General features: G+C 41.9%; 1 protein-coding gene across 1 annotated transcript in view; it reads left to right on the top strand.

Annotated features, from left to right (window-relative positions):
* LOC110499121 (TANK-binding kinase 1-binding protein 1) overlaps nucleotides 1-21,290 on the top strand; it is a 111,190-nt gene that overhangs the window by 72,947 nt on the left and 16,953 nt on the right. The window contains exons 6-7 of the mRNA XM_021576042.3: nucleotides 8,596-8,798; nucleotides 9,011-9,072. Coding sequence (XP_021431717.3) covers nucleotides 8,596-8,798; nucleotides 9,011-9,072 — 265 coding nt within the window. The remainder of the gene's footprint in view (nucleotides 1-8,595; nucleotides 8,799-9,010; nucleotides 9,073-21,290) is intronic.

Below are 21,290 nucleotides of genomic sequence, written 5' to 3'. Positions count from 1 at the left end.
AGCTAAAATGCTTGCTACTAGACGAAGTTCCTCACATGGACAACAATGAACCAGTTAAGTTAGCTAGCTAGCTAACGTGAGCCTACTAGGCTACATCTAGGCTACATATTGAACTTCAATAATCTCAGGCCAGTGGCGCAACATATAAATGTATCGTTAGATCAGAATTGCCGTCATAATCGTTGGCCTGTACAGAGAATTAAGTCAAATCCCCATCTTCATCCATAGATTAGAAAAGGGACAATTTAGCAAATTAGCTACTGCAGGACATCAACACAAGCTGACCAGAAACAGAGATGTTTTTCTGAAAAATATGTTTTGCTTAGGGAGTGATTTGATTGGTCTGAAGCCAAATCCAAACTAGCCTCCCTTGGGGGGCATTTTGCTGCACCAGGACAACCCACAGTTGAGCTCAGCTCAGCGCTAATTGGCAAATTATTTTGTATACATTTTTTATCAAGAGAGGCCAAATTCTTGCTGGCATCAATCAATCAAATGCTACAGCGGCAACATGTTATACTCTTTTGGTCCAGACAGATACATGGGCTACTCATACTGAGACAGAGGACAAATTATTTCCTCGCTCTAATTTGTGAGATTCAGCCACTTGCAAATTGGCTGAAAATGATGGAAAAAATAGAGAGACGAAAGATCAATTATTTTATCATTTTAATATTTATATTGGTCATATGTTTTGGGGAAGCCTGGCTTCCCTTGGCATCCATGAATACACACCACTGCATAAAAAAATATTGTCAGCGCTGGCCAGAGCTGGCCAACATTTTTTATAAATAAAATGTTCAGACCCTTTTCTTAGTACTTTGTTGAAGCACCTTTTGCAGCGATTATAGCCTCGAGTCTTTTTGGGTATGACGCTACAAGCCTGGCACACCTGTAGCTATTTTCAGGTCTCTCCAGAGATGTTCGATCGGGTTCAAGTACGGGCTCTAGCTGGGCCACTCAAGAACATTCAGACTTGTCCCAAAGCCACTCCTGCGTTGTCTTGGCTGTCTGCTTAGGGTCGTTGTCCTGTTGGAAGGTGAAGCTTTGCCCCTAGTCTGAGGTCCTGAGCACTCTGGAGCAGGTTTTCATCAAGGATCTTTGCTCCCTTCATCTTTGCCTCGATCCTGACTAGTCTCCCAGCTCATGCTGCTGAAAAACATCCCCACAGCATGATGCTGCCACCACCATGCTTCACCTTAGGGATGGTAGCAGGTTTCCTCCAGGCGTGACACTTGGCATTCAGGCCAAAGAGTTCAGTCTTGGTTTCATCAGACCAGAGAATCTTGTTTCTCATGGTCTGAGAGTCTTTAGGTAGCTTTTGGAAAACTCCAAGCAGGCTGTCATGTGCCTTTTACTGAGGAGTTGCTTCTGTCTGGTCACTCTACCATAAAGGCCTGATTGCTGGAGTGCTGCAGAGATGGTTGTCCTTCTGGAAGGTTCTCCTATCTCCACAGAGGAACTCTAGAGCTCTGTCAGTGACCATCAGGTTCTTGGTCACCTCCCTAACCAAGACCCTTCTCCCCAGATTGCTGATGTTTTTGATGTTTTGGTCACTTTTGAATGCTGGCAGTGCTTTCACTCTAGTGGTAGCATGAGACGGAGTCTACAACCCACACAAGTGGCTCAGGTAGTGCAGCTCATCCAGAATGGCACATCAATGCGAGCTGTGGCAAGAAGGTTTGCTGTGTCTGTCAGCGTAGTGTCCAGAGCATGGAGGTGCTACCAGGAGACAGGCCAGAACATCAGGAGACGTGGAGGAGGCCGTAGGAGGGCAACAACCAAGCAGCAGGACCGCTACCTCCACCTTTGTGCAAGGAGGATTAGGAGGAGCACTGCCAGAGGCCTGCAAAATGACCTCCAGCAGGCCACAAATGTGCATGTGTCTGCTCAAACGGTCAGAAAGAGACTCCATGAGGGTGGTATGAGGGCCCGACGTCCACAGGTGGGGGTTGTGCTTACAGCCCAACACCGTGCAGGACGTTTGGCATTTGCCAGAGAACACCAAGATTGGCAAATTCGCCACTGGCGCCCTGTGCTCTTCACAGATGAAAGCAGATGAAAACATCCTCCAGCATGACCGGTTTGGCGTTGGGTCAGTCATGGTGTGGGGTGGCATTTCTTTGGGGGGCCGCACAGCCCTCCATGTGCTCGCCAGAGGTAGCCTGACTGCCATTAGGTACCGAGATGAGATCCTCAGACCCCTTGTGAGACCATATGCTGGTGCGGTTGGCCCTGGGTTCCTCCTAATGCAAGACAATGCTAGACCTCATGTGGCTGGAGTCTGTCAGCAGTTCCTGCAAGAGGAAGGCATTGATGCTATGGACTGGCCCGCCCGTTCCCCAGACCTGAATCCAATTGAGCACATCTGGGACATCATGTCTCGCTCCATCCACCAACGCCACGTTGCACCACAGACTGTCCAGGAGTTGGCGGGTGCTTTAGCCCAGGTCTGGGAGGAGATCCCTCAGGAGACCATCCGCCACCTCATCAGGAGCATGCCCAGGCATTGTAGGGAGGTCATACAGGCACGTGGAGGCCACACACACTACTGAGCCTCATTTTGCCTTGTTTTAAGGACATTACATCAAAGTTGGATCAGCCTGTAGTGTGGTTTTCCACTTGTCACTTGTGTGACTCCAAATCCAGACCTCCATGGGTTGATAAATTTGATTTCCCTTGATAATTTTTGTGTGATTTTGTTGTCAGCACATTCAACTATGTAAAGAAAAAAGTATTTAATAAGAATATTTCATTCATTCAGATCTAGGATGTGTTATTTTAGTGTTCCCTTTATTTTTTTGGCCAGTGTATATAAAAGGTATTTCTGTTTGGTGTTTTTTATACATTTGCAAAAATGTGTAAAAACCTGTTTTCGCTTTGTCATTATGGGGTAGATGGGGTGTGTAGATTGATGAAGAAATTTTTTTATTTAATACATTTTTGAATATGCTGTAACGTAACAAAATGTCGAAAAAGTCAAGAGGTCTGAATTCTTTCCGAAGGCACTGTAAATAAATATATTTCTCTGGCCCTGCTGCTTGCGATATGCTAAAGCATGCTGCGTAGCATGTTACAAACTATGAAATGACACATATCATGTAGGAACCAAAAAAGTGTTAAACAAATATACCTCATGAAACTGGTTGAGAGAATGCCAAGAGTGTGCAAAGCTGTCATCAAGGCAAAGGGTGGCTACTTTGAAGAATCTCAAATATAAAATACATTTGGATTTGTTTAACACTTTTTTGGTTACTACATGATTCCAAATGTGTTATTTCATCATTTGGATGTCTTCACTATTATTCTACAATGTAGAAAACCCTGGAATGAGTATGTGTGTCCAAAACATTTGACTGGCACCTTACAAATCAAATCAAGTGAAATTGTATTAGTCACATGCGCTGAATACAGTGAAACGCTTACGAATCCCTGAACAACAATGCAGTTTAAAGGAAAAATGGATAAGAAAAATAAATAAAAGTCGCAATTAATTAAAGAGCAGCAGTATATATACAAATAAAAATCTTTAACCAGTTCCATTTAAGGACCCCAAAAATTACAGCTGCGCAATAAAGGTTGCAAAATAGTGAGATTTTCGATGTGCCAATTCCATGGCTTATGGTTTATAAACTGATAAACAAAACAACGCTGGATTCAAAACGTTGTGTTTTTCTATTTAAATTATTATACACTACTGTTCAAAAGTTTGGGGTCACTTAGAAATGTCTTTCTTTTTGAAGGAAAATAAAAAGAAATGTCCATTAAAATAACATCAAATTGATCAGAAATACAGTGTAGACATTGTTAATGTTGTAAATTACTATTGTAGCTGGAAACGGCTGATTTTTAATGGAATATCTACAGAGGCTCATTATCAGCAACCATCACTCCTCTGTTCCAATGGCACTTTGTGTTAGCTAATCCAAGTTAATCATTTTAAAAGGCTAATTGATCATTAGAAAAACATTTTGCAATTATTTTAGCACAGCTGAAAACTGTTGTTCTGATTAAAGAAGCAATAAAACTGGCCTTCTTTAGACTAGTTGAGTATCTGGAGTGTCAGCATTTGTGGGTTTGATAACAGGCTCAAAATGGCCAGAAACAAGTGACATTTTTCTGAAACTCGTCAGTCTATTCTTGTACTGTGAAATGAAGGTACAACGATGTGTGCTACTCCCTTCACAGAACAGCACAAACTGGCTCTAACAAGGAATAGAAAGAGGAGTGGGAGGCCCCGGTGCACAACTGAGCAAGAGGACAGGTACATTAGAGTGTCTAGACAAGTTGTTAACTGGCAGCTTCATTAAATAGTACCCGCAAAACACCAGTCTCAACATCAAAAGTGAAGAGGTGACTCCGGGATGCTGGCCTTCTACGCAGAGTTGCAAAGAACAAGCCATATCTCAGACTGGCCAATAAAAAGAAAATATTAAGATGGGCAAAATAACACAGACACTGGCCAGTGGAAGATTGGGAAAAAGTGTTATGGACAAATCTAAATTTGAGGTGTTCGGATCACAAAGAAGAACATTCGTGAGACGCAGAAAAAATGAAAAGATGCTGGAGGAGTGCTTGACGCCATCTGTCAAGCATGGTGGAGGCAATGTGATGATCTGGGTGTGCTTTGGTGGTGGTAAAGTGGGATATTTGTACAGTGTAAAAGGGATCTTAAGAAGGAAGGCTATCACTCCATTTTGTGACGCCATGCAATACCCTGTGGGCAGCGTTTAATTGGAGCCAATTTCCTCCTAAAACAGGATAATGACCCACGTACAGCTCCAAACTATGCAAAAACTATTAGGGAAGAAGCAGCGAGCTGGTATTCTGTCTATAATGGAGTGGCCAGCACAGTCACTGGATCTCAACCCTATTGAGCTGTTGTGGGAGCAACTTGACCGTATGGTATGTAAGAAGTGCCCATTAAGCCAATCCAATTTGTGGAAGCATGGGGTGAAATCTCTTCAGATTACCTCAAGAAATTGACAACTAGAATGCCAAAGGTCTGCCAGGCTGAAATTGCTGCAAATGGAGGATTCTTTGATGAAAGCCATTTTGAAGGACACAATTATTATTTTAAGTAAAAATAATTATTTATAACCTTGTCAACGTCTTCCTATTCCTTTTGCATCTCATTTCATGTATGTTTTCATGGAAAACAATGACATTTCTAAGTGACCCCAAACTTTTGAACGGTAGTGTACAAAACTCTTGCAATCAGTAGAATGGTATGTACAGTGCCTTGCGAAAGTATTCGGGCCCCTTGAACTTTGTGACCTTTTGCCACATTTCAGGCTTCAAACATAAAGATATACAACTGTATTTTTTGGTGAAGAATCAACAACAAGTGGGACACAATCATGAAGTGGAACGACATTTATTGGATATTTCAAACTGTTTTAACAAATCAAAAACTGAAAAATTGGGCGTGCAAAATTATTCAGCCCCTTTACTTTCAGTGCAGCAAACTCTCTCCAGAAGTTCAGTGAGGATCTCTGAATGATCCAATGTTGACCTAAATGACTAATGATGATAAATACAATCCACCTGTGTGTAATCAAGTCTCCGTATAAATGCACCTGCACTGTGATAGTCTCAGAGGTCCGTCAAAATCGCAGAGAGCATCATGAAGAACAAGGAACACACCAGGCAGGTCCGAGATACTGTTGTGAAGAAGTTTAAAGCCGGATTTGGATACAAAAAGATTTCCCAAGCTTTAAACATCCCAAGGAGCACTGTGCAAGCGATAATATTGAAATGGAAGGAGTATCAGACCACTGCAAATCTACCAAGACCTGGCCATCCCTCTAAACTTTCAGCTCATACAAGGAGAAGACTGATCAGAGATGCAGCCAAGAGGCCCATGATCACTCTGGATGAACTGCAGAGATCTACAGCTGAGGTGGGAGACTCTGTCCATGGGACAACAATCAGTCGTATATTGCACAAATCTGGACTTTATGGAAGAGTGGCAAGAAGAAAGCCATTTCTTAAAGATATCCATAAAAAGTGTTGTTTAAAGTTTGCCACAAGCCACCTGGGAGACACACCAAACATGTGGAAGAAGGTGCTCTGGTCAGATGAAACCAAAATTGAACTTTTTGGCAACAATGCAAAACGTTATGTTTGGCGTAAAAGCAACACAGCTCATCACCCTGAACACACCATACCCACTGTCAAACATGGTGGTGGCAGCATCATGGTTTGGGCCTGCTTTTCTTCAGCAGGGACAGGGAAGATGGTTAAAATTGATGGGAAGATGGATGGAGCCAAATACAGGACCATTCTGGAAGAAAACCTGATGGAGTCTGCAAAAGACCTGAGACTGGGACGGAGATTTGTCTTCCAACAAAACAATGATCCAAAACATAAAGCAAAATCTACAATGGAATGGTTCAAAAATAAACATATCCAGGTGTTAGAATGGCCAAGTCAAAGTCCAGACCTGAATCCAATGGAGAAGGAATGGGAAAAAATGTCAGTCTCTCGATGTGCAAAACTGATAGAGACATACCCCAAGCGACTTACAGCTGTAATTGCAGCAAAAGGTGGCGCTACAAAGTATTAACTTAAGGGGGCTGAATAATTTTGCACGCCCAATTTTTCAGTTTTTGATTTGTTAAAAAAGTTTGAAATATCCAATAAATGTCGTTCCACTTCATGATTGTGTCCCACTTGTTGTTGATTCTTCACAAAGAAATACAGTTTTATATCTTTGTTTGAAGCCTGAAATGTGGCAAAAGGTCGCAAAGTTCAAGGGGGCCGAATACTTTTGCAAGGCACTGTATATGGGGGATACAACCATCCCAGGTTTGTAGGTTTTGCTGCGAAGAGACAGAATCTTTACATCACTTGTTTTGGTACTGCCCATATCTACCTTGTTTTTGGTCGCAGGTTCAGGAATAAACATTTACCCAAAGCTAATTCTGCATATAGCACTACTGGGTGACTTGAAAAGCCATAGTCATTTGATCAATCATATAATAATACTCTTAGTAAGAATGTTTATATTTAATGTACAATCTGTAGAAACTATGAGAATAGAAAGCTTTTTTGTGAAACATCACAGCACAGTTGAAAAGTAGAATGGCAAGTATAAGATAGATGGGATGGGTTGAGGGTAGCAAGAAAAACAAGGTGGTGTAAAATGTATTGTGTTCGTAAAATGTATATAGTATGTTCACAAACTAGTTCCCAAACGTTTTCAATCAGGCCCCTTTCTAGCATTATGGAAAATTTGTGACCCACCACCTGGATTCGGTCCTATGTAGCTAAATTTGAAGTGGTGTTTTTTACATTGGATAAAAGTAAAAACTCAGAGCTAGAAAATTGTATATCATACACTGCAGTTGAGGAACAATGAGAAAGTCATTCTGCTTTGAAAGTTGATAAACTTGTAACCCCACTTTTGAGAAAATGGCCCTTGAATGTTTTGGTACAGCTACTGGAGAGCTCTTCTTTGTCTACACCCATTCAGCATCATCCACGCTCTCTTAAGCCTTAGCCCCACCCATATCTATAAGGATTCACGGTGTAGTAAACAAACAAAGATTTCAAGACTAAAAGTGGTGAAAGTAAGTAGCAATATCTAGTCCTTGGCCTATATCATCATTTGATTTTGGTGCAGGTCATGTTGTTCTTCACTTTACTGTCTCTGGTAAACACACACTATATCAAATATAATCTAAGTTTATTTGTCACATGTACAGGATACAGAAGGTGTAAACGGTACAGTTAAATGGTTACTTGCATAGTTCTTCATGATATCGTTCTAGACAGACCAATCCAAACTCATCTCTGCATTTCCAGACCATCCATTATCACACAATCATGGCTCGCAGGAAGGTTCCTGTATTTCTTCCGTGGCTAAACCAACTAGGGTTGTTATTAAACAATTGTATTCATATTTACAGATGGCATTCATGTTTGTTATTAAAGCAATTGAAGGTTCACATGTTCCAAAAAAACATGTTTTTATAAAAATAAAACATTAAAATGCCACTCCTGTGAAGTAGTGACGTGCAACGGGTCACATTTGCTCCACCAAAGCTTCAGAACAAAAATGTAATGTTTCTGTTTTTTGAAAAGAAGAAAAAAAATAGATGGGGATAGGAAATTATGCAGACAATTACGTTGATAGAACCCAGTATCTGCAATATTAAAGCTGATCTACCACCTAAAAAACACAACAACAGAAAAACAAAAACAAATGTGGTGTATTGTATCGGTGTGCGTTGTATGTGTTTTATTCCAGTGTCAACGTGCTTGCCTATGTGTTGTGTGAGGAGGTTGGCTGGCTGGGTGAGATGAAATAAATTTGTCTCCTGCTGAACAATCCATACTGGTTTAAGAACGGAGTCGGTATGAGCTTGGCTCCAAGGCTGTGCCCACACACGCTCAACCGCCAAAGTGTAAAATTAAGAAACGTGGAGTTCTTATCTGGCCTTAAGTTCACTTCTCTATCCCTTATTATCCCTTCACATCAAAGTACAATGATGGATGTTATAAACACTGGGATAATTAAGTCCCTCTAGATTGATGCTGTGAGTGTGTGTGTTTGCGCTTGTGTGTGTGTGTGTGTTTCCCCCTCCCCAGTGCTGGACTGTCCTGCGCTGACCCTGCAGAGCTCTCGTAGTCTAGACACTTTGTCAGACCTGAAGCTGCAGCGTCTGGAGGTGGAGCTAGAGAGGGCGCGGCATGAGGCCGAGCGGGCGTGTCAGAGGGAAGAGGAAGTGAAGGCCGAGTGTGAGAGACTGCAGGAGGAGCTGAGACAGATCCAGAACAACCACATAGGGAGGGTCAGTGAACAACACACACACACACACACACACACACATATCTAACACACTGGTATGTATAACAAACTGATATATTCTCCCTCTATTTTCTTAAGCATAGTCTTAGGCACTTCTGTCTAACTCTTGTTCTCGCCTGGCTCTTGCTGTCACATTTTGTCCAATCCACTTCGAGCACCTGCATGCTAATGTAATTTCATGCTCTACTTCGGCAGGAAATGACTTTGCCGTGTGAGCAGTGTGATGTGGAGTGGATAAAGAAGGTGGGAGATGAGCAGTAAGTGACGACAACAACCATTTACTGTGACACCATAAGACCTGCAACTTTTTAGCTGTCGGATAGAGAGACGGAGAGGTTGGGAGGGACAGAAGGAGAGAAAGAGGTATGAGATAAATAGTTTGAGAGAGAGAGAGAAACAGAGAGAGTGAGAGGCAGAGAGAGAGACATACAGAGGGCGAGAGAGAGGAGAAGATAGAGAGAGAATAGTAGCAGACAGTAATGTTTCACTAGGATCTGTACCTGACTCATATCTGAAGGTCTAGACCAGGGATGGGCAACTTTGATGGGGACGGGGGCCGCAGTGGCTCGTGGGTCTGCCTACAACACCAGTGGAGGTCAGTGCTTTTTAATGAGCAAGGCCTTATTTATATTACAGCATATTGGATGACAGGTCAAGAGAACAGTCATGCCTTGCACACTCTTGCCTGCATCTAGCTGATCTAGGCTGTAATCAGTAGTCCAACGGTTGCAAAGGAGAGTATCTCTTGGACAAATGTAGGCATGTTTTTCCCCGTTTGTTTCCATTTAAGAAAAGTTTTTCAACAGAATCAGCGGATTGAATTACACCCCTGAACACACGCAAACAGTTCACTTTCATAGCCACATACAAACAGCTCGTCATATTCCTTCTCACATCTACGTGCTCTCCTCCTCTCACCTTTTCCCTTTGCTTGTGGATTTTAATGCACAACACATCAGCTGTCTGTGACCAGGCGAAAAAAACCTTCACATCATAACCGCTACAGAAGGCCTACATCGTTGTCACCATATTAGCTAAAGTAATGTCATAGTCAACATAGTCTAATAGAAATAACGTGTTAGTAAACTTGCTACAATCATGCAGTACAGTGTACAGTCAGTAAGCAGTTTAGCAGTTACACTGGCGGGCCACGGTGGCAATAATTTACACTGAACAAAAATATAATCGCAATATGAAACAGTTTTTTACGGAGTTGCAGTTCATATAAGGAAATCAGTTCATTTAAATCAATTCATTATACCTTAATGTATCGATTTCACATGACTGGGAATACAGATATGCATCTGTTCGTCACAGATACCTTTACAAAAAAGGGAGGGGCATTGATCAGAAATCCAGTCAGTATCTGAAGTGACCACATTTGCCTCATGCAGTGCGACACATCTCCTTCGCATAGCGTTGATCAGGCTGTTGATTGTGGCCTGTGGAATGTTGTCCCTCCTCTTCCATGGCAGTGCAAAGTTGCTGGATATTGTCGGGAACTGGAACACACTGTCGTACATGTAAATCAAGAGCATCCCAAACAGGCTCAATGGGTGACATGTCTAGTGAGTATGATGGCCATGGAAGAAGACATTTTCAGCTTTCAGGAATTGTGTTCAGATCCTTGTGACATGGGACTGTGCATTATCATGCTGAACATGAAGTGATGGGGGCGGATGAATGGCACGACAATGGGTCTCAGGATCTTGTATCTCTGTGCATTCAAATTGCCATCGATAAAAGGCAATTGTGTTCATTGTTCGTTTTACAGCTAATTTCCTGCAACTCTACACATTTTTCCACAGGGTAGAGGCAAATATTTGCCGTTTTTAATATGATAACTGATTAACAATGGGCCTGAGGTGGCACGTAGCCTAGTGGCTAGATCGTTGAGCCAGTAACCAAAAGGTTGCTGGATCAAATACCAGAGCTGACAAGGTCAAAATCTGTCGTTCTGCCATTGAGCTAGCCGATAACCCACTGTTCCCCGGGCGCCGAAGACGTGCATGTCGATTATGGCAGCCCCCCGCACCTCTCTGATTCAGAGTGTAGCTGTGTAGCTGACAGCTAGACTCATTTACCAATCTAAAATAAGATGCTGATATTAAGTGACTGCTGATTGCACAACCAAATTTCGAAATTGCACCTTGTGTATTCTATTATTCTAACTTGCAACAGTAAGTTGGGACCATAACTGACTTCCCCTCCCGCCAAACATTTTTATTTTATTGATTTATTACTATGCTTTAAATTAGTCCCATCTCTGGTCTAGACATTAGAGGGTCTAAAGGGTCATCTCTAGGTAACTCATTAGAATCTAAATGAGCTTTTTTCCAGGCCCATCTTAAAGTGGAACTGTAAGTAGAAATGGCCTTTCCATTGCATTTGCATGCATTGATATTACTAGTACATTAGTGCCCATACACCTTGCACTGGATCATTTTGTGGACCTCGGTGTCTTTCAATGTGGGGAACAGTTTTGTCTTGTGTGGTAATATATAAGACAACAGTAGAGGGCAGTGTGAGCACAGCGTTTCCTGACAGCAGTTCTTGATGTTGTTTCTCAGGGGAACCTACACTGACACCTCTGTGGGGACTATGCGCCCCTCTACCCCATTCAGTCTCCCCATCCTCCTACACACATCAGTCACACCACATACAGCTCGCCCACTAGCTGTATGAAAAACCAACATGTGAAACATGAATACTGTTTCGATAAGAAAGTGGATGTAAATTGAACTGTAGAGGGGTTGAGATTGAGTGGGGCAGAGGCCAGGGAGGGGAAGCCTACTACTTTTCCAGACCTCAGTCACATCTTGGTTTCACTGCCTTACTCACCCTATTTTCTTTCTGAATGAGAGCTGACTTCTTGTAAGAGCTCTTGTTTAATGTAAATGGCTCTTAGATTCTTGTGAAACTGGTCGCGTGTTGCATGTTCTGGAGACACAGACAATTATAATGTTTTGCTTCAAATTTTGTAATTCCCCTGCAGAAAAATGCAGAGATTATTAAATGTGATAATTGAATTGTGTAGACTATTTTGGAATGAACTTGACATGGTTGACATACTTGTTGACAATTGTAATTGCTTTGTTCAGTTCCACAGTATGGAGATCACATTTTCAATCTCAAACAAATTCAGAAAGTCAAAGGGAACACAGTAAGGAACAGCAGAGAATAGACCTCCTGTGTTATAAATGTGTTAGTACTGTACAGTGGCTTCTGACGGTGTGTAGGCTGTGGACATGAGAGTCAAAAGCCCGCACATATTTAGTGCTTGTTTCATCAGAGACCTAAAGGGGCTACAGGGCCTCATTACTACTGCCTCTGTGACACAGGAGGTTGGTGGCACCTTCATCTGGGAGGACGGGCTCGTGGTAATGGCTGGAGTGGAATCACTGGAAATGGTATCAAATACTTCAAACACATGAAAACTAACTAACTAAATTGTACGGTGTATGTACACTACCATTCAAAAGTTTGGGGTCACTTAGAAATGTCCTTGTTTTTGAAGGAAAATAACACTTTTTGTCCATTAAAATAACTTCAAATTGATCAGAAATACAGTGTAGACATTGTTAACTTCTTAGCGCACCCATCCCTTTAGCGGGATCATTTTCATCAACATCCGCTGGATTGCACCGCACCAAGTTCAAATTAAATGACTAAAAATATTTTATTTTTATGAAATCACAAGTGCAATATAGCAAAACACAGCTTAGCTTGTTGTTAATCCACCTGGCGTGTCAGATTTCAAAAAAGCTTTTCTGCGAAAGCAAACCAAGCGTTTATGTAAGGGCATCTCTCTCAGCAGACAAAACATTACAAACAGCTAGCAGCAAAGTAGATTGGTCACGAAAGTCAGAAAAGCAATAAAATGAATCGCTCACCTTTGATGATCTTCAGATGTTTGCACCCACGAGACTCCCAGTTACACCTTAAATGTTCCTTTTGTTTCACAAAGATTATTTTTATATCCAAAATACCTCCATTTAGTTGGCGCGTTTTGTTCAGAAATTCATATGCTTCGAGCGGTCAGGGCAGGGCAGATAAAAATTTGAAATAGTATCCGTAAAGTTCGTAGAAACATGTCAAACGTTTTTTATAATCAATCCTCAGGTTGTTTTTACAATAAATAATCGATAATATTTCAACCGGACTGTAGCTTTTTCAATAGGGGAGAGAGAGAGAAAATGTCTGCTCCAAGCTGTTGCGCTTGCAAAACTCTGCTGGCACCCAGCCATCCACTGACGCGATGTGATCGTTCTCGCTCATCTTTCAGAATAAAAGCCTGAAACTATGTCTAAAGACTGTTCACACCATGTGAAAGCCATAGGGAAAGGAATCTGGTTGATATCCCTTTAAATGGAGGGAAGGCATGCAATGGAAGCGCCCAGGCTCTGTCGTAACCGGCCACGACCGGGAGGTCTGTGGGGCGACGCACAATTGGCCTAGCGTCGTCCGGGTTTGGGAGGGTTTGGCCGATAGGGATATCCTTGTCTCATTGCGCACCAGCGACTACTGTGGCGGGCCGGGTGCAGTGCGTGCTAACCAAGGTTGCCGACACATTGGTGCGGCTGGCTTCCGGGTTGGATGCGTGCTGTGTTAAGAAGCAGTGTGGCTTGGTTGGAATGCATGACTTTCAACCTTCGTCTCTCCTGAGCCCGTACGGGAGTTGTAGCGATGAGACAAGATAGTAGCTACTAAACAATTGGAAACCACGAAATTGGGGAGAAAAAGGGGTCAAATTCAAAAGAAAATTGCCTCCTCATGCCATTTATTTTGCGAAGTGCACCAGTACCTCCTGCAGCAAAGCACCCCCACAGCATGACGCTGCCACCCCCGTGCTTCACGGTTGGGATGGTGTTCTTCGGCTTGCAAGCCTCCCCCTTTTTCCTCCAAACATGGTCATAATGGCCAAACAGTTCCATTTTTGTTTCAACAGACCAGAGGACATTTCTCCAAAAAGTACGATCTTTGTCCCCATGTGTAGTTGCAAACCGTAGTCTGGCTTTTTTAATGGCGGATTTGGCGCAGTGGCTTCTTCCTTGCTGAGCGGCCTTTCAGGTTATGTCGATATAGGACTCGTTTTACTGTGGATATAGATACTTTTGTATCTGTTTCCTCCAGCATCTTCACAAGGTCCTTTGCTGTTGTTCTGGGATTGATTTGCACTTTTCCCACCAAAGTACGTTCATCTCTAGGAGACAGAACACTTCTCCTTCCCAAGCGGTATGACGATTGCGTGGTCCCATGGTGTTTATACTTGCGTACTATTGTTTGTACAGATGAACGTGGTACCTTCAGGCGTTTGGAAATTGCTCCCAATGATAAACCACACTGGTGGAGGTCTACAATCTTTGTGGAGGTCTTGGCTGATTTCTTTTGATTTTCCCGTGATGTTAAGCAAAGAGGAACTGAGTTTGAAGGTAGGCCTTGAAATATATCCACAGGTACACCTCCAATTGATTCAAATGATGTCAATTAGCCTATCAGAAGCTTCTAAAGCCATGACATAATTTTCAGAAATTTTCCACACTGTTTAAAGGCACAGTCATCTTAGTGTATGTGAACTTCTGACCCACTGGAATTGTGATACAGTGAATTATAAGTTAAATAATTTGTCTGTAAGCAATTGTTGGAAAGATTCTTGTGTCATGCACAAAGTAGATGTCCTAACCGACTTACCAAAGCTATAGTTTGATAACGAGTGGTTGAAAAACGAGTTTTAATGACTCCAACCTAAGTGTATATAAACTTCCGACTTCAACTGTAGGTATGTTGTAAAAGCCTGACGTCAAGTCCATGGTACTGAAGTAGGTGTTTCTCCCTAGGGCTGCATGACAGTCAGATTGGTGTGGAAGTGACGTGCATCTTTGAGTGTCCTTGCATTTAGCCATCTGGAATCTGTACATATACGAAGACCACCGTCTTTCTTCCACACCATTACTAGAGGGGAAGCATATTCGCTAACAAATTTCCTGATTATTTCCTGTTCCTCCATTTCCGTCAACACTTGTCGTAGTTTCTGGTAATGGGCAGGCGGAACCCTCCGATATGGTAGGTGAAATGGTATGTCATCTGTGAGTCAAATGCGATGCTCAAAGCCCTTGGCTTCGCCACAATCCAGAGCGCTCTTGGAGAACACACCGTTGTAGTTAATAAGTAACTGAACTAATTTCTCTCTTGATGCTTGACTGATTGTTCGATGTCAATCTCTCCCAACCCTACATCTAGTAGTCTCTGCTTCAAATCCACGAAGTCGGTTGTGATGGGCTGCTTTCCTAGAGTTCCCCCTTCCATCTTGCAGGAGCCTTGGAAAACGGTGAAGTCCTCCACAGCCAGACAGGGAGACACATCAGCCAGCTTTCAGTTTCTCTTTAGAGTGAAAGGTTTGTCCGATAGGTTGGTGACTTTCATGGGCACCCACCTGTCGGCCCACATGGGTGTGATGACTCGACCCACCATGGTATTTTGTGGCATGGTCTTGGATGAAGTGGGTTCGACCACAATAGTGCTCCCTGGAGACATTGGCATGCTGTTGGGAAGCCTCCCCCATACTAGATGCTCTTGTTTAGCGAGAAGCCTGGTTGAGTTTGACTGTCCCTATTTTTCTGGGCATTTCTTCACTCTGCCAACATGTCAGGTTAGTCATTATGTTCAAGAAGTATTCACCTGCAGGTGATGGCTGTGAAGTACATTCTGATATGAGTCTCCAGTACTCGTCAGTACCCTTCATTTGATGCATAAGGTGTTTTATCAAGTTTGTACCGAGAATGAGATCATCGTGCTGACTTGGGACTATGAGCACAGGGACTAAACAACTAATCCCGTACACGTTAAGGTCAATTTCACACATGCATTTTGGTTGTGCCGTCCCCCCCCCCCCCCCCCCCGACACCAACGAGAATCATTGGCTCTGATCGTGGCTTCTTCTCTTGACTAATATTTTCTGCAAGCATTCTTTGTTCTGCTGCTTCACTTAAAGTACAGGCCATGGAGCCAGTGTCAAGCATCCTTTTCAATTGGAACTGGTTATTTACAGTGACTGGGGCATAAAATAGTTCATCAAATGGCGTTACTCTTTGTATATTCTGCGTTATGCCCCGAACCCCTTCTGGTGCTGTACTACATGCGTTCACACACCGTCGTTCTAAGTCCTCATCACACTTGAGGGTTTGTTTCTCTTGATCTGCATATCCCCCCTCCAAATGCGGGCCCGCGAGTTTAACGTCTCTGCTCCATTGGTTGCTCGTGTGTGCTCCTCACTGTATCTAGGCCCAGACTTCGGACAGTTTTTCTTCCAGTGAAAATGACAAACACAGACCCTCCCTTCTACAGTGTGCAAGTGTAGAGTGGTTTGAACCGTTGCACACCTTGCAATATTTTCTGTAAGAGTACCCTTGGTTAGGTGGGTGTTGCGGTCTTACTGTTGTCTGAGTGTTCTGCGTTAGCACACGATCAAGTAAGTTTATCATGGTTGCATGCAGTTTCCTTCAGTTTGATTAGAGGGTGTGACAATTACCTCACTCTGGTTAGGAGACACTGGACAAGATGTCACTTCATCTTCAAGTATAGGCGTCTGGACATGTGTGACCACCTGTCTCACAGCAGCAGGGCGCTTTGACTTGGTCAACATTTGGGCTTTCATTTCAGACTGATTCTCGTCTAGACGTTCTTGTATCTCAGTTGCTGTCCACCTATCAGCTGTTTTGAACTTTAAACCACATGACCAACTTCAAACCAGATAAATTAAGGGAGGGTGTGTCAGTGAATGTCTGGTCTGCACTGGAGCTCTGAGCATGTGCGCCACTATCCTCCTTCCCCTCACCTTTCTTCCTAATTTGAGCTGATATAGACTGTCCTATCTGATGGGAGAGTTGTGTGATAAGATTTCCCAAGTTAGGACTGGCCACCTCTGAACTATCTGAGTGAGTGTCACTTGGCATAATTACAGGAGCTGAGGGTGTGTCGTTAGGCACCCGAGTAGAGCAAAACTTTGGTGAATCTACAACATCTATAGTTCTATCTGGGGTCTGAGGCAACTCCCTGAAAAACCTCCCTCTCCCAAGACCCAGTTCAAGCTCATCACTGAAAACACGGTCTCCTTTTCCAACAATATAAGTCATATTCACTATCAATATACACAACTAAAATGAAATATATGTATCAACAATTTCAAATTAATCAGTTAATCTAAGAGATATACCTAACAAAACATTTGTTTTTTCCCCTTGCGTGTGTAAGAGATTTCACTTCCAACCTGTTTATAGCATAGCAACTCCCAGCGACCAAGTTGGTGTTGATAAACGGCGATTCACAATGACCCACGTTGATCCGGGTCACGGCACCAATGTAACCTTTTCTGCACCGGTACCTTTCTGCGTTGTGTTCTGGTAAGTTGTAGGTGGAAGATAAGGCTCTGGACACAATTCAGCCGGTTGTGTATTTTAACCTTAAAATAATAAAAAATATATATATTTTTTAAATTACATTTTCGGTGAAAATACATCAAGTATATTTTACACCTGCTACATCCGCAAGGCTGTAATTGTTGCAAATGGAGGACTCTTTGACAAAAGCAAAGTTTGAAGAACACAATTATTATTTCAATTAAAAATCATTATTTAGAACCTTGTCAACGTCTTGAATAAATTTCCTATTCATTTTGCAACTCATTTCATGTAGGTTTTCATGGAAAACAATGACATTTCTACGTGACCCCAAACTTTTGAACGATAGTGGATATGTTGAGTTATGTTTAGGATCTGCGTTTCTTACAGTTGAGTGACAGCAGACAGGCTGTACTCAATAGTAGTATGGCAAAATAGATGTTAGAGCACACAAACAAAAAGCTGTGTAGCAGTTACAGAAACAGCAAGCCTGTACTCTCTAATGTGTATTCAGAGGTCAGCTCCAGCTCATACGGCCCGACCCACACACAATTCCTTTCCCACACATACCAGCATATAGATTGGCTGTCATGAATCTCCTCTCGCTAGATACACACTCATCATCTCTCCTCACACACACACACACACACCTCCAAATAGCTTTTCCAAAGCAAAGGGGGCTGCAGTGCAATTGAAGTCTTGGTAGCTTTGATAACAAACATAAGAGATCACACACGCGTGAGTGAAATGTGTTGCATTCCAAGCCGTGCTTTTCAAAGATTGTCGAGAGGCGCAGGCGAAGTTGAGAATTGTGTGAGCAGAAGTGTGAAAAGGAAGTCGCGGATGTCAAAATAGTCAATAAATACAGTTTGGTGCACAGAAAATCCAAGAGACTTGAGACTGTAACCGAGGTGTAGATAGTCACTCAGACATCCCCCTTGGACTGTAAAAGAAGGATAAGAGATTTCAGCTCTCACATAGAATACCGGTACTTCCATATTCATGAACGCTTTCGATAGAGGCAGTTAGGAAGGAGGGAATAAGGGCTTTCACTGTCGTCAATGGCTTCCACGGTTCCTGTACGTTATGTATGGTCTCTTCTATTTTCAGGCTGTTGTGAAGGTGTTGAAGGGGCTTCAATAGCCCACTCAATAGCCCTGTCTGAGTCATACAGAAACATAGTGGGAGGACTTGGTAGGCCTGTCTGAAGGACTAACTAAGTGATGGAATGTATGAATGCGTTGTCTGTGGTCAAAATTATTTTGTTTTGTTCTATCGAGACCCTAAAATGGAAATGTGATGACATATTTCTTAGATAAACAGATCTAGCTGTAATTCATTTCTGGTGTCAACACCATTCTCCTGGCTGAAATATATTGTGATGACAGTTATGTGTTCATGGAAAAGATTCAACACTAATGACTCATGATGACTGCCATTTCCTTTATCTAATGGTTCAGTGTTTACTGGTCAAAAACATCCAGGCAAAATGGGGTATGTTTTCTACTGCCTCCCTCTCCCTCCTACACACAAAAAACCTAACACATTAAGACTCAATGAAGTTATTCAGTGGGTTGTGGAGAGTAATCATCATTTTCCTATGACAATGTGAGACTTCTCGTGTTGGCACTCTAATTGGCATGACCATATAAATTAATTGAGATGTTTCCAGATTCGCCGTTGTACAGTTTAAGTATGAAGAAGAAGTTGTTGTTTGTCCGTTGAAAATCTTTTTCTATATCTGTTGCTATCACTATGTAGAGTTAGCTGAGTCAGATTTTTATGGATATTGGTTCGAGAGCTCAGATAAGCTTTGTCTGGATACAGACTGGCACCTATCTACCACAGCATATCTACAGTACATACAGAAGGTATCATACTTATTCACCCCCTATGGATTTACAAAGTGGGCTTGAAATAGATTTTAAAATGTATAATTTGTTCATTGATCTACCCAAAATACTCCATAATGTCAAAGTGAAAATATATAATTTTTTAAAATCAAATTAAAACAAATTATATAACTAAAATATAGTTGCATAAGTATTGATCACCTCTGTTTAAGCAAGCCTAAATTAGTTCAGAAGTCCCTCAGTCAAATATTGAATTTCAAGCATAGAGTCAACTACCAAGACCAGGGAGCTTTAAAAAAAAGCCTCATAAAGAAGGGCAGTGATTGGTAGATGGGTAACAATAACAAATCAGACATTGAACATATGTTTAAGCATGGCTAAGTTAATAATTCTGCTGTGGATGATGTATTAAACCACCCAGACACATCAAAAGATACAGTGGTTCTTCTGAACTGAGCTGCAGGACAGGAAATAAACTGCTCAGGGATGTTACCATGAGGCCATTACCGAGTTCAATGGCTTTGATCGGAGAAAACTAAGGATGGATCAACAAGAATATTCCCAAAAAATGCATCCTGTATGCAACAGGGCACTAAAGTAATACTGCAACAACAAAAAACAAGGCATAGGAATACACGTTTTGGCTTTAATGTAAAGCCTTAAGTTTGGGGCAAATCCAACAACACATCACCGAGTTACTGCCTCCAAATGTTCAAGCATGGGTGTGGCTGCATCATGGTATGGGTATGCTTGACATCGGCAAAGACTGGGGAGTTTTTCAGGATAAAAAGAAACTGGATGGCGCTAAGCACAGGCAAAATCCTAGAGAAAAACCTGCTTGTCTGCTTTACACCAGACACTAGGAGAGGAATTCACCTTTCAGCAGAACAATAACCTAACACATAAGGCCAAGCCTATAATGGAGTTGCTTACCAAGAAGACTGTTTCTGAATGTTCCTGAGTGGCAAAGTTCTGACCTAAATCTACTTGAAAAGCTATGGAAAGACTTGAAATTGCTGTCTAGCCATGATCCCCAACACCTTGACAGAGCTTGAAGAATTTTGAAAATAATAATGGCAAATACTGCGCATTCCAGGTGTGCAAAGCTCAATAAGGTGTTCTAATATGTTTTGACTTAGCAGGGTGAATACTTATCTAATCAAAGTATATTAGTGTTTTATTTATCATTAATCTCCCCACCCCCGCCCCAGAATTAAACAAATCTTCCACTTTGACATTAGAGTATTTTGTGCAGATTGTTTACAAAAATGACAATTTAATCCCACTTTGTAACATACTAAAATGTGAAGAAATCAAAGGGGGTGAATACTTATGATAGGCACTGAATCTATTCTAGTTCCTCCCTAGTTCCCTCTTTTCATCCCCAAATGGGGTTTTGCTTACACAAATGTCAGAAGTCAACCAATTTTATAATATTACATATGGTTTGGGGCAATATTTCTACTAGAAATTATGATACAGTACATGGTTTGTACAGTATAGGTCATGACCTTTGTCATTTGTCTAAATCATTGCTTCTCTTCTGGATAAAGAGCAAAGAAAGATGTTCTACAGGTCCAGTCCAAACAAACTATTCTTTGCCATCTTGTATTTCTGAAAAGGAGACGAACATTTTCACTGCAGTCACATTTATCACTCCACTTTATTTAACTATTGTCTGTAAAATATTACTAAAACGCTGCTGAAGTTAAACAATCAAATAAATCACACAGCAAAGACCAATAGGCTGCATTTACACAGGCAACCCAATTCTGAACTTTTTTCCACTTATTGGTATTTTGACCAATCACATCAGATCTTTTCACATCAGCTCTTTTTCAGAGCGGATCTGATTGGTCAGAAGACCAATTAATGACAAAAAAACATACAGAATTGGGCTGCCCATGTAAACACAGCCATAGAATGTGAGACTTTCATTTCTTTCTCCAAGCATCACATTTTCCATTACTACTGTAGCACCTTATTCAATAAGGTGTCCGTTCTTTACCAGTCCTTTTACCATCTTTATCTACCACCATCATCAATGTGTGAAATGATAGTGTTCAAGTCCAAATAAATAACAAAACGCTTTGGGAAGTTGGTTTGTAAGTTCAGATGGGCTATGTTTTTGTCAGATCTTAGTCTGGATAGCAGATACACACTGCTGGCATTTATCTGACACAACCACCTCCCTTTCTCTCTATGTTTTCATTTACCACCAGTGTT

This window comes from Oncorhynchus mykiss, chromosome 20 (assembly GCF_057628025.1).
Source record: "Oncorhynchus mykiss isolate SJ-2025 chromosome 20, ASM5762802v1, whole genome shotgun sequence".
Lineage (NCBI taxonomy): Eukaryota > Metazoa > Chordata > Actinopteri > Salmoniformes > Salmonidae > Oncorhynchus > Oncorhynchus mykiss.
Note: the sequence above shows the minus strand (reverse complement) of the source record. Positions and strands in the feature narration are given on the sequence as shown.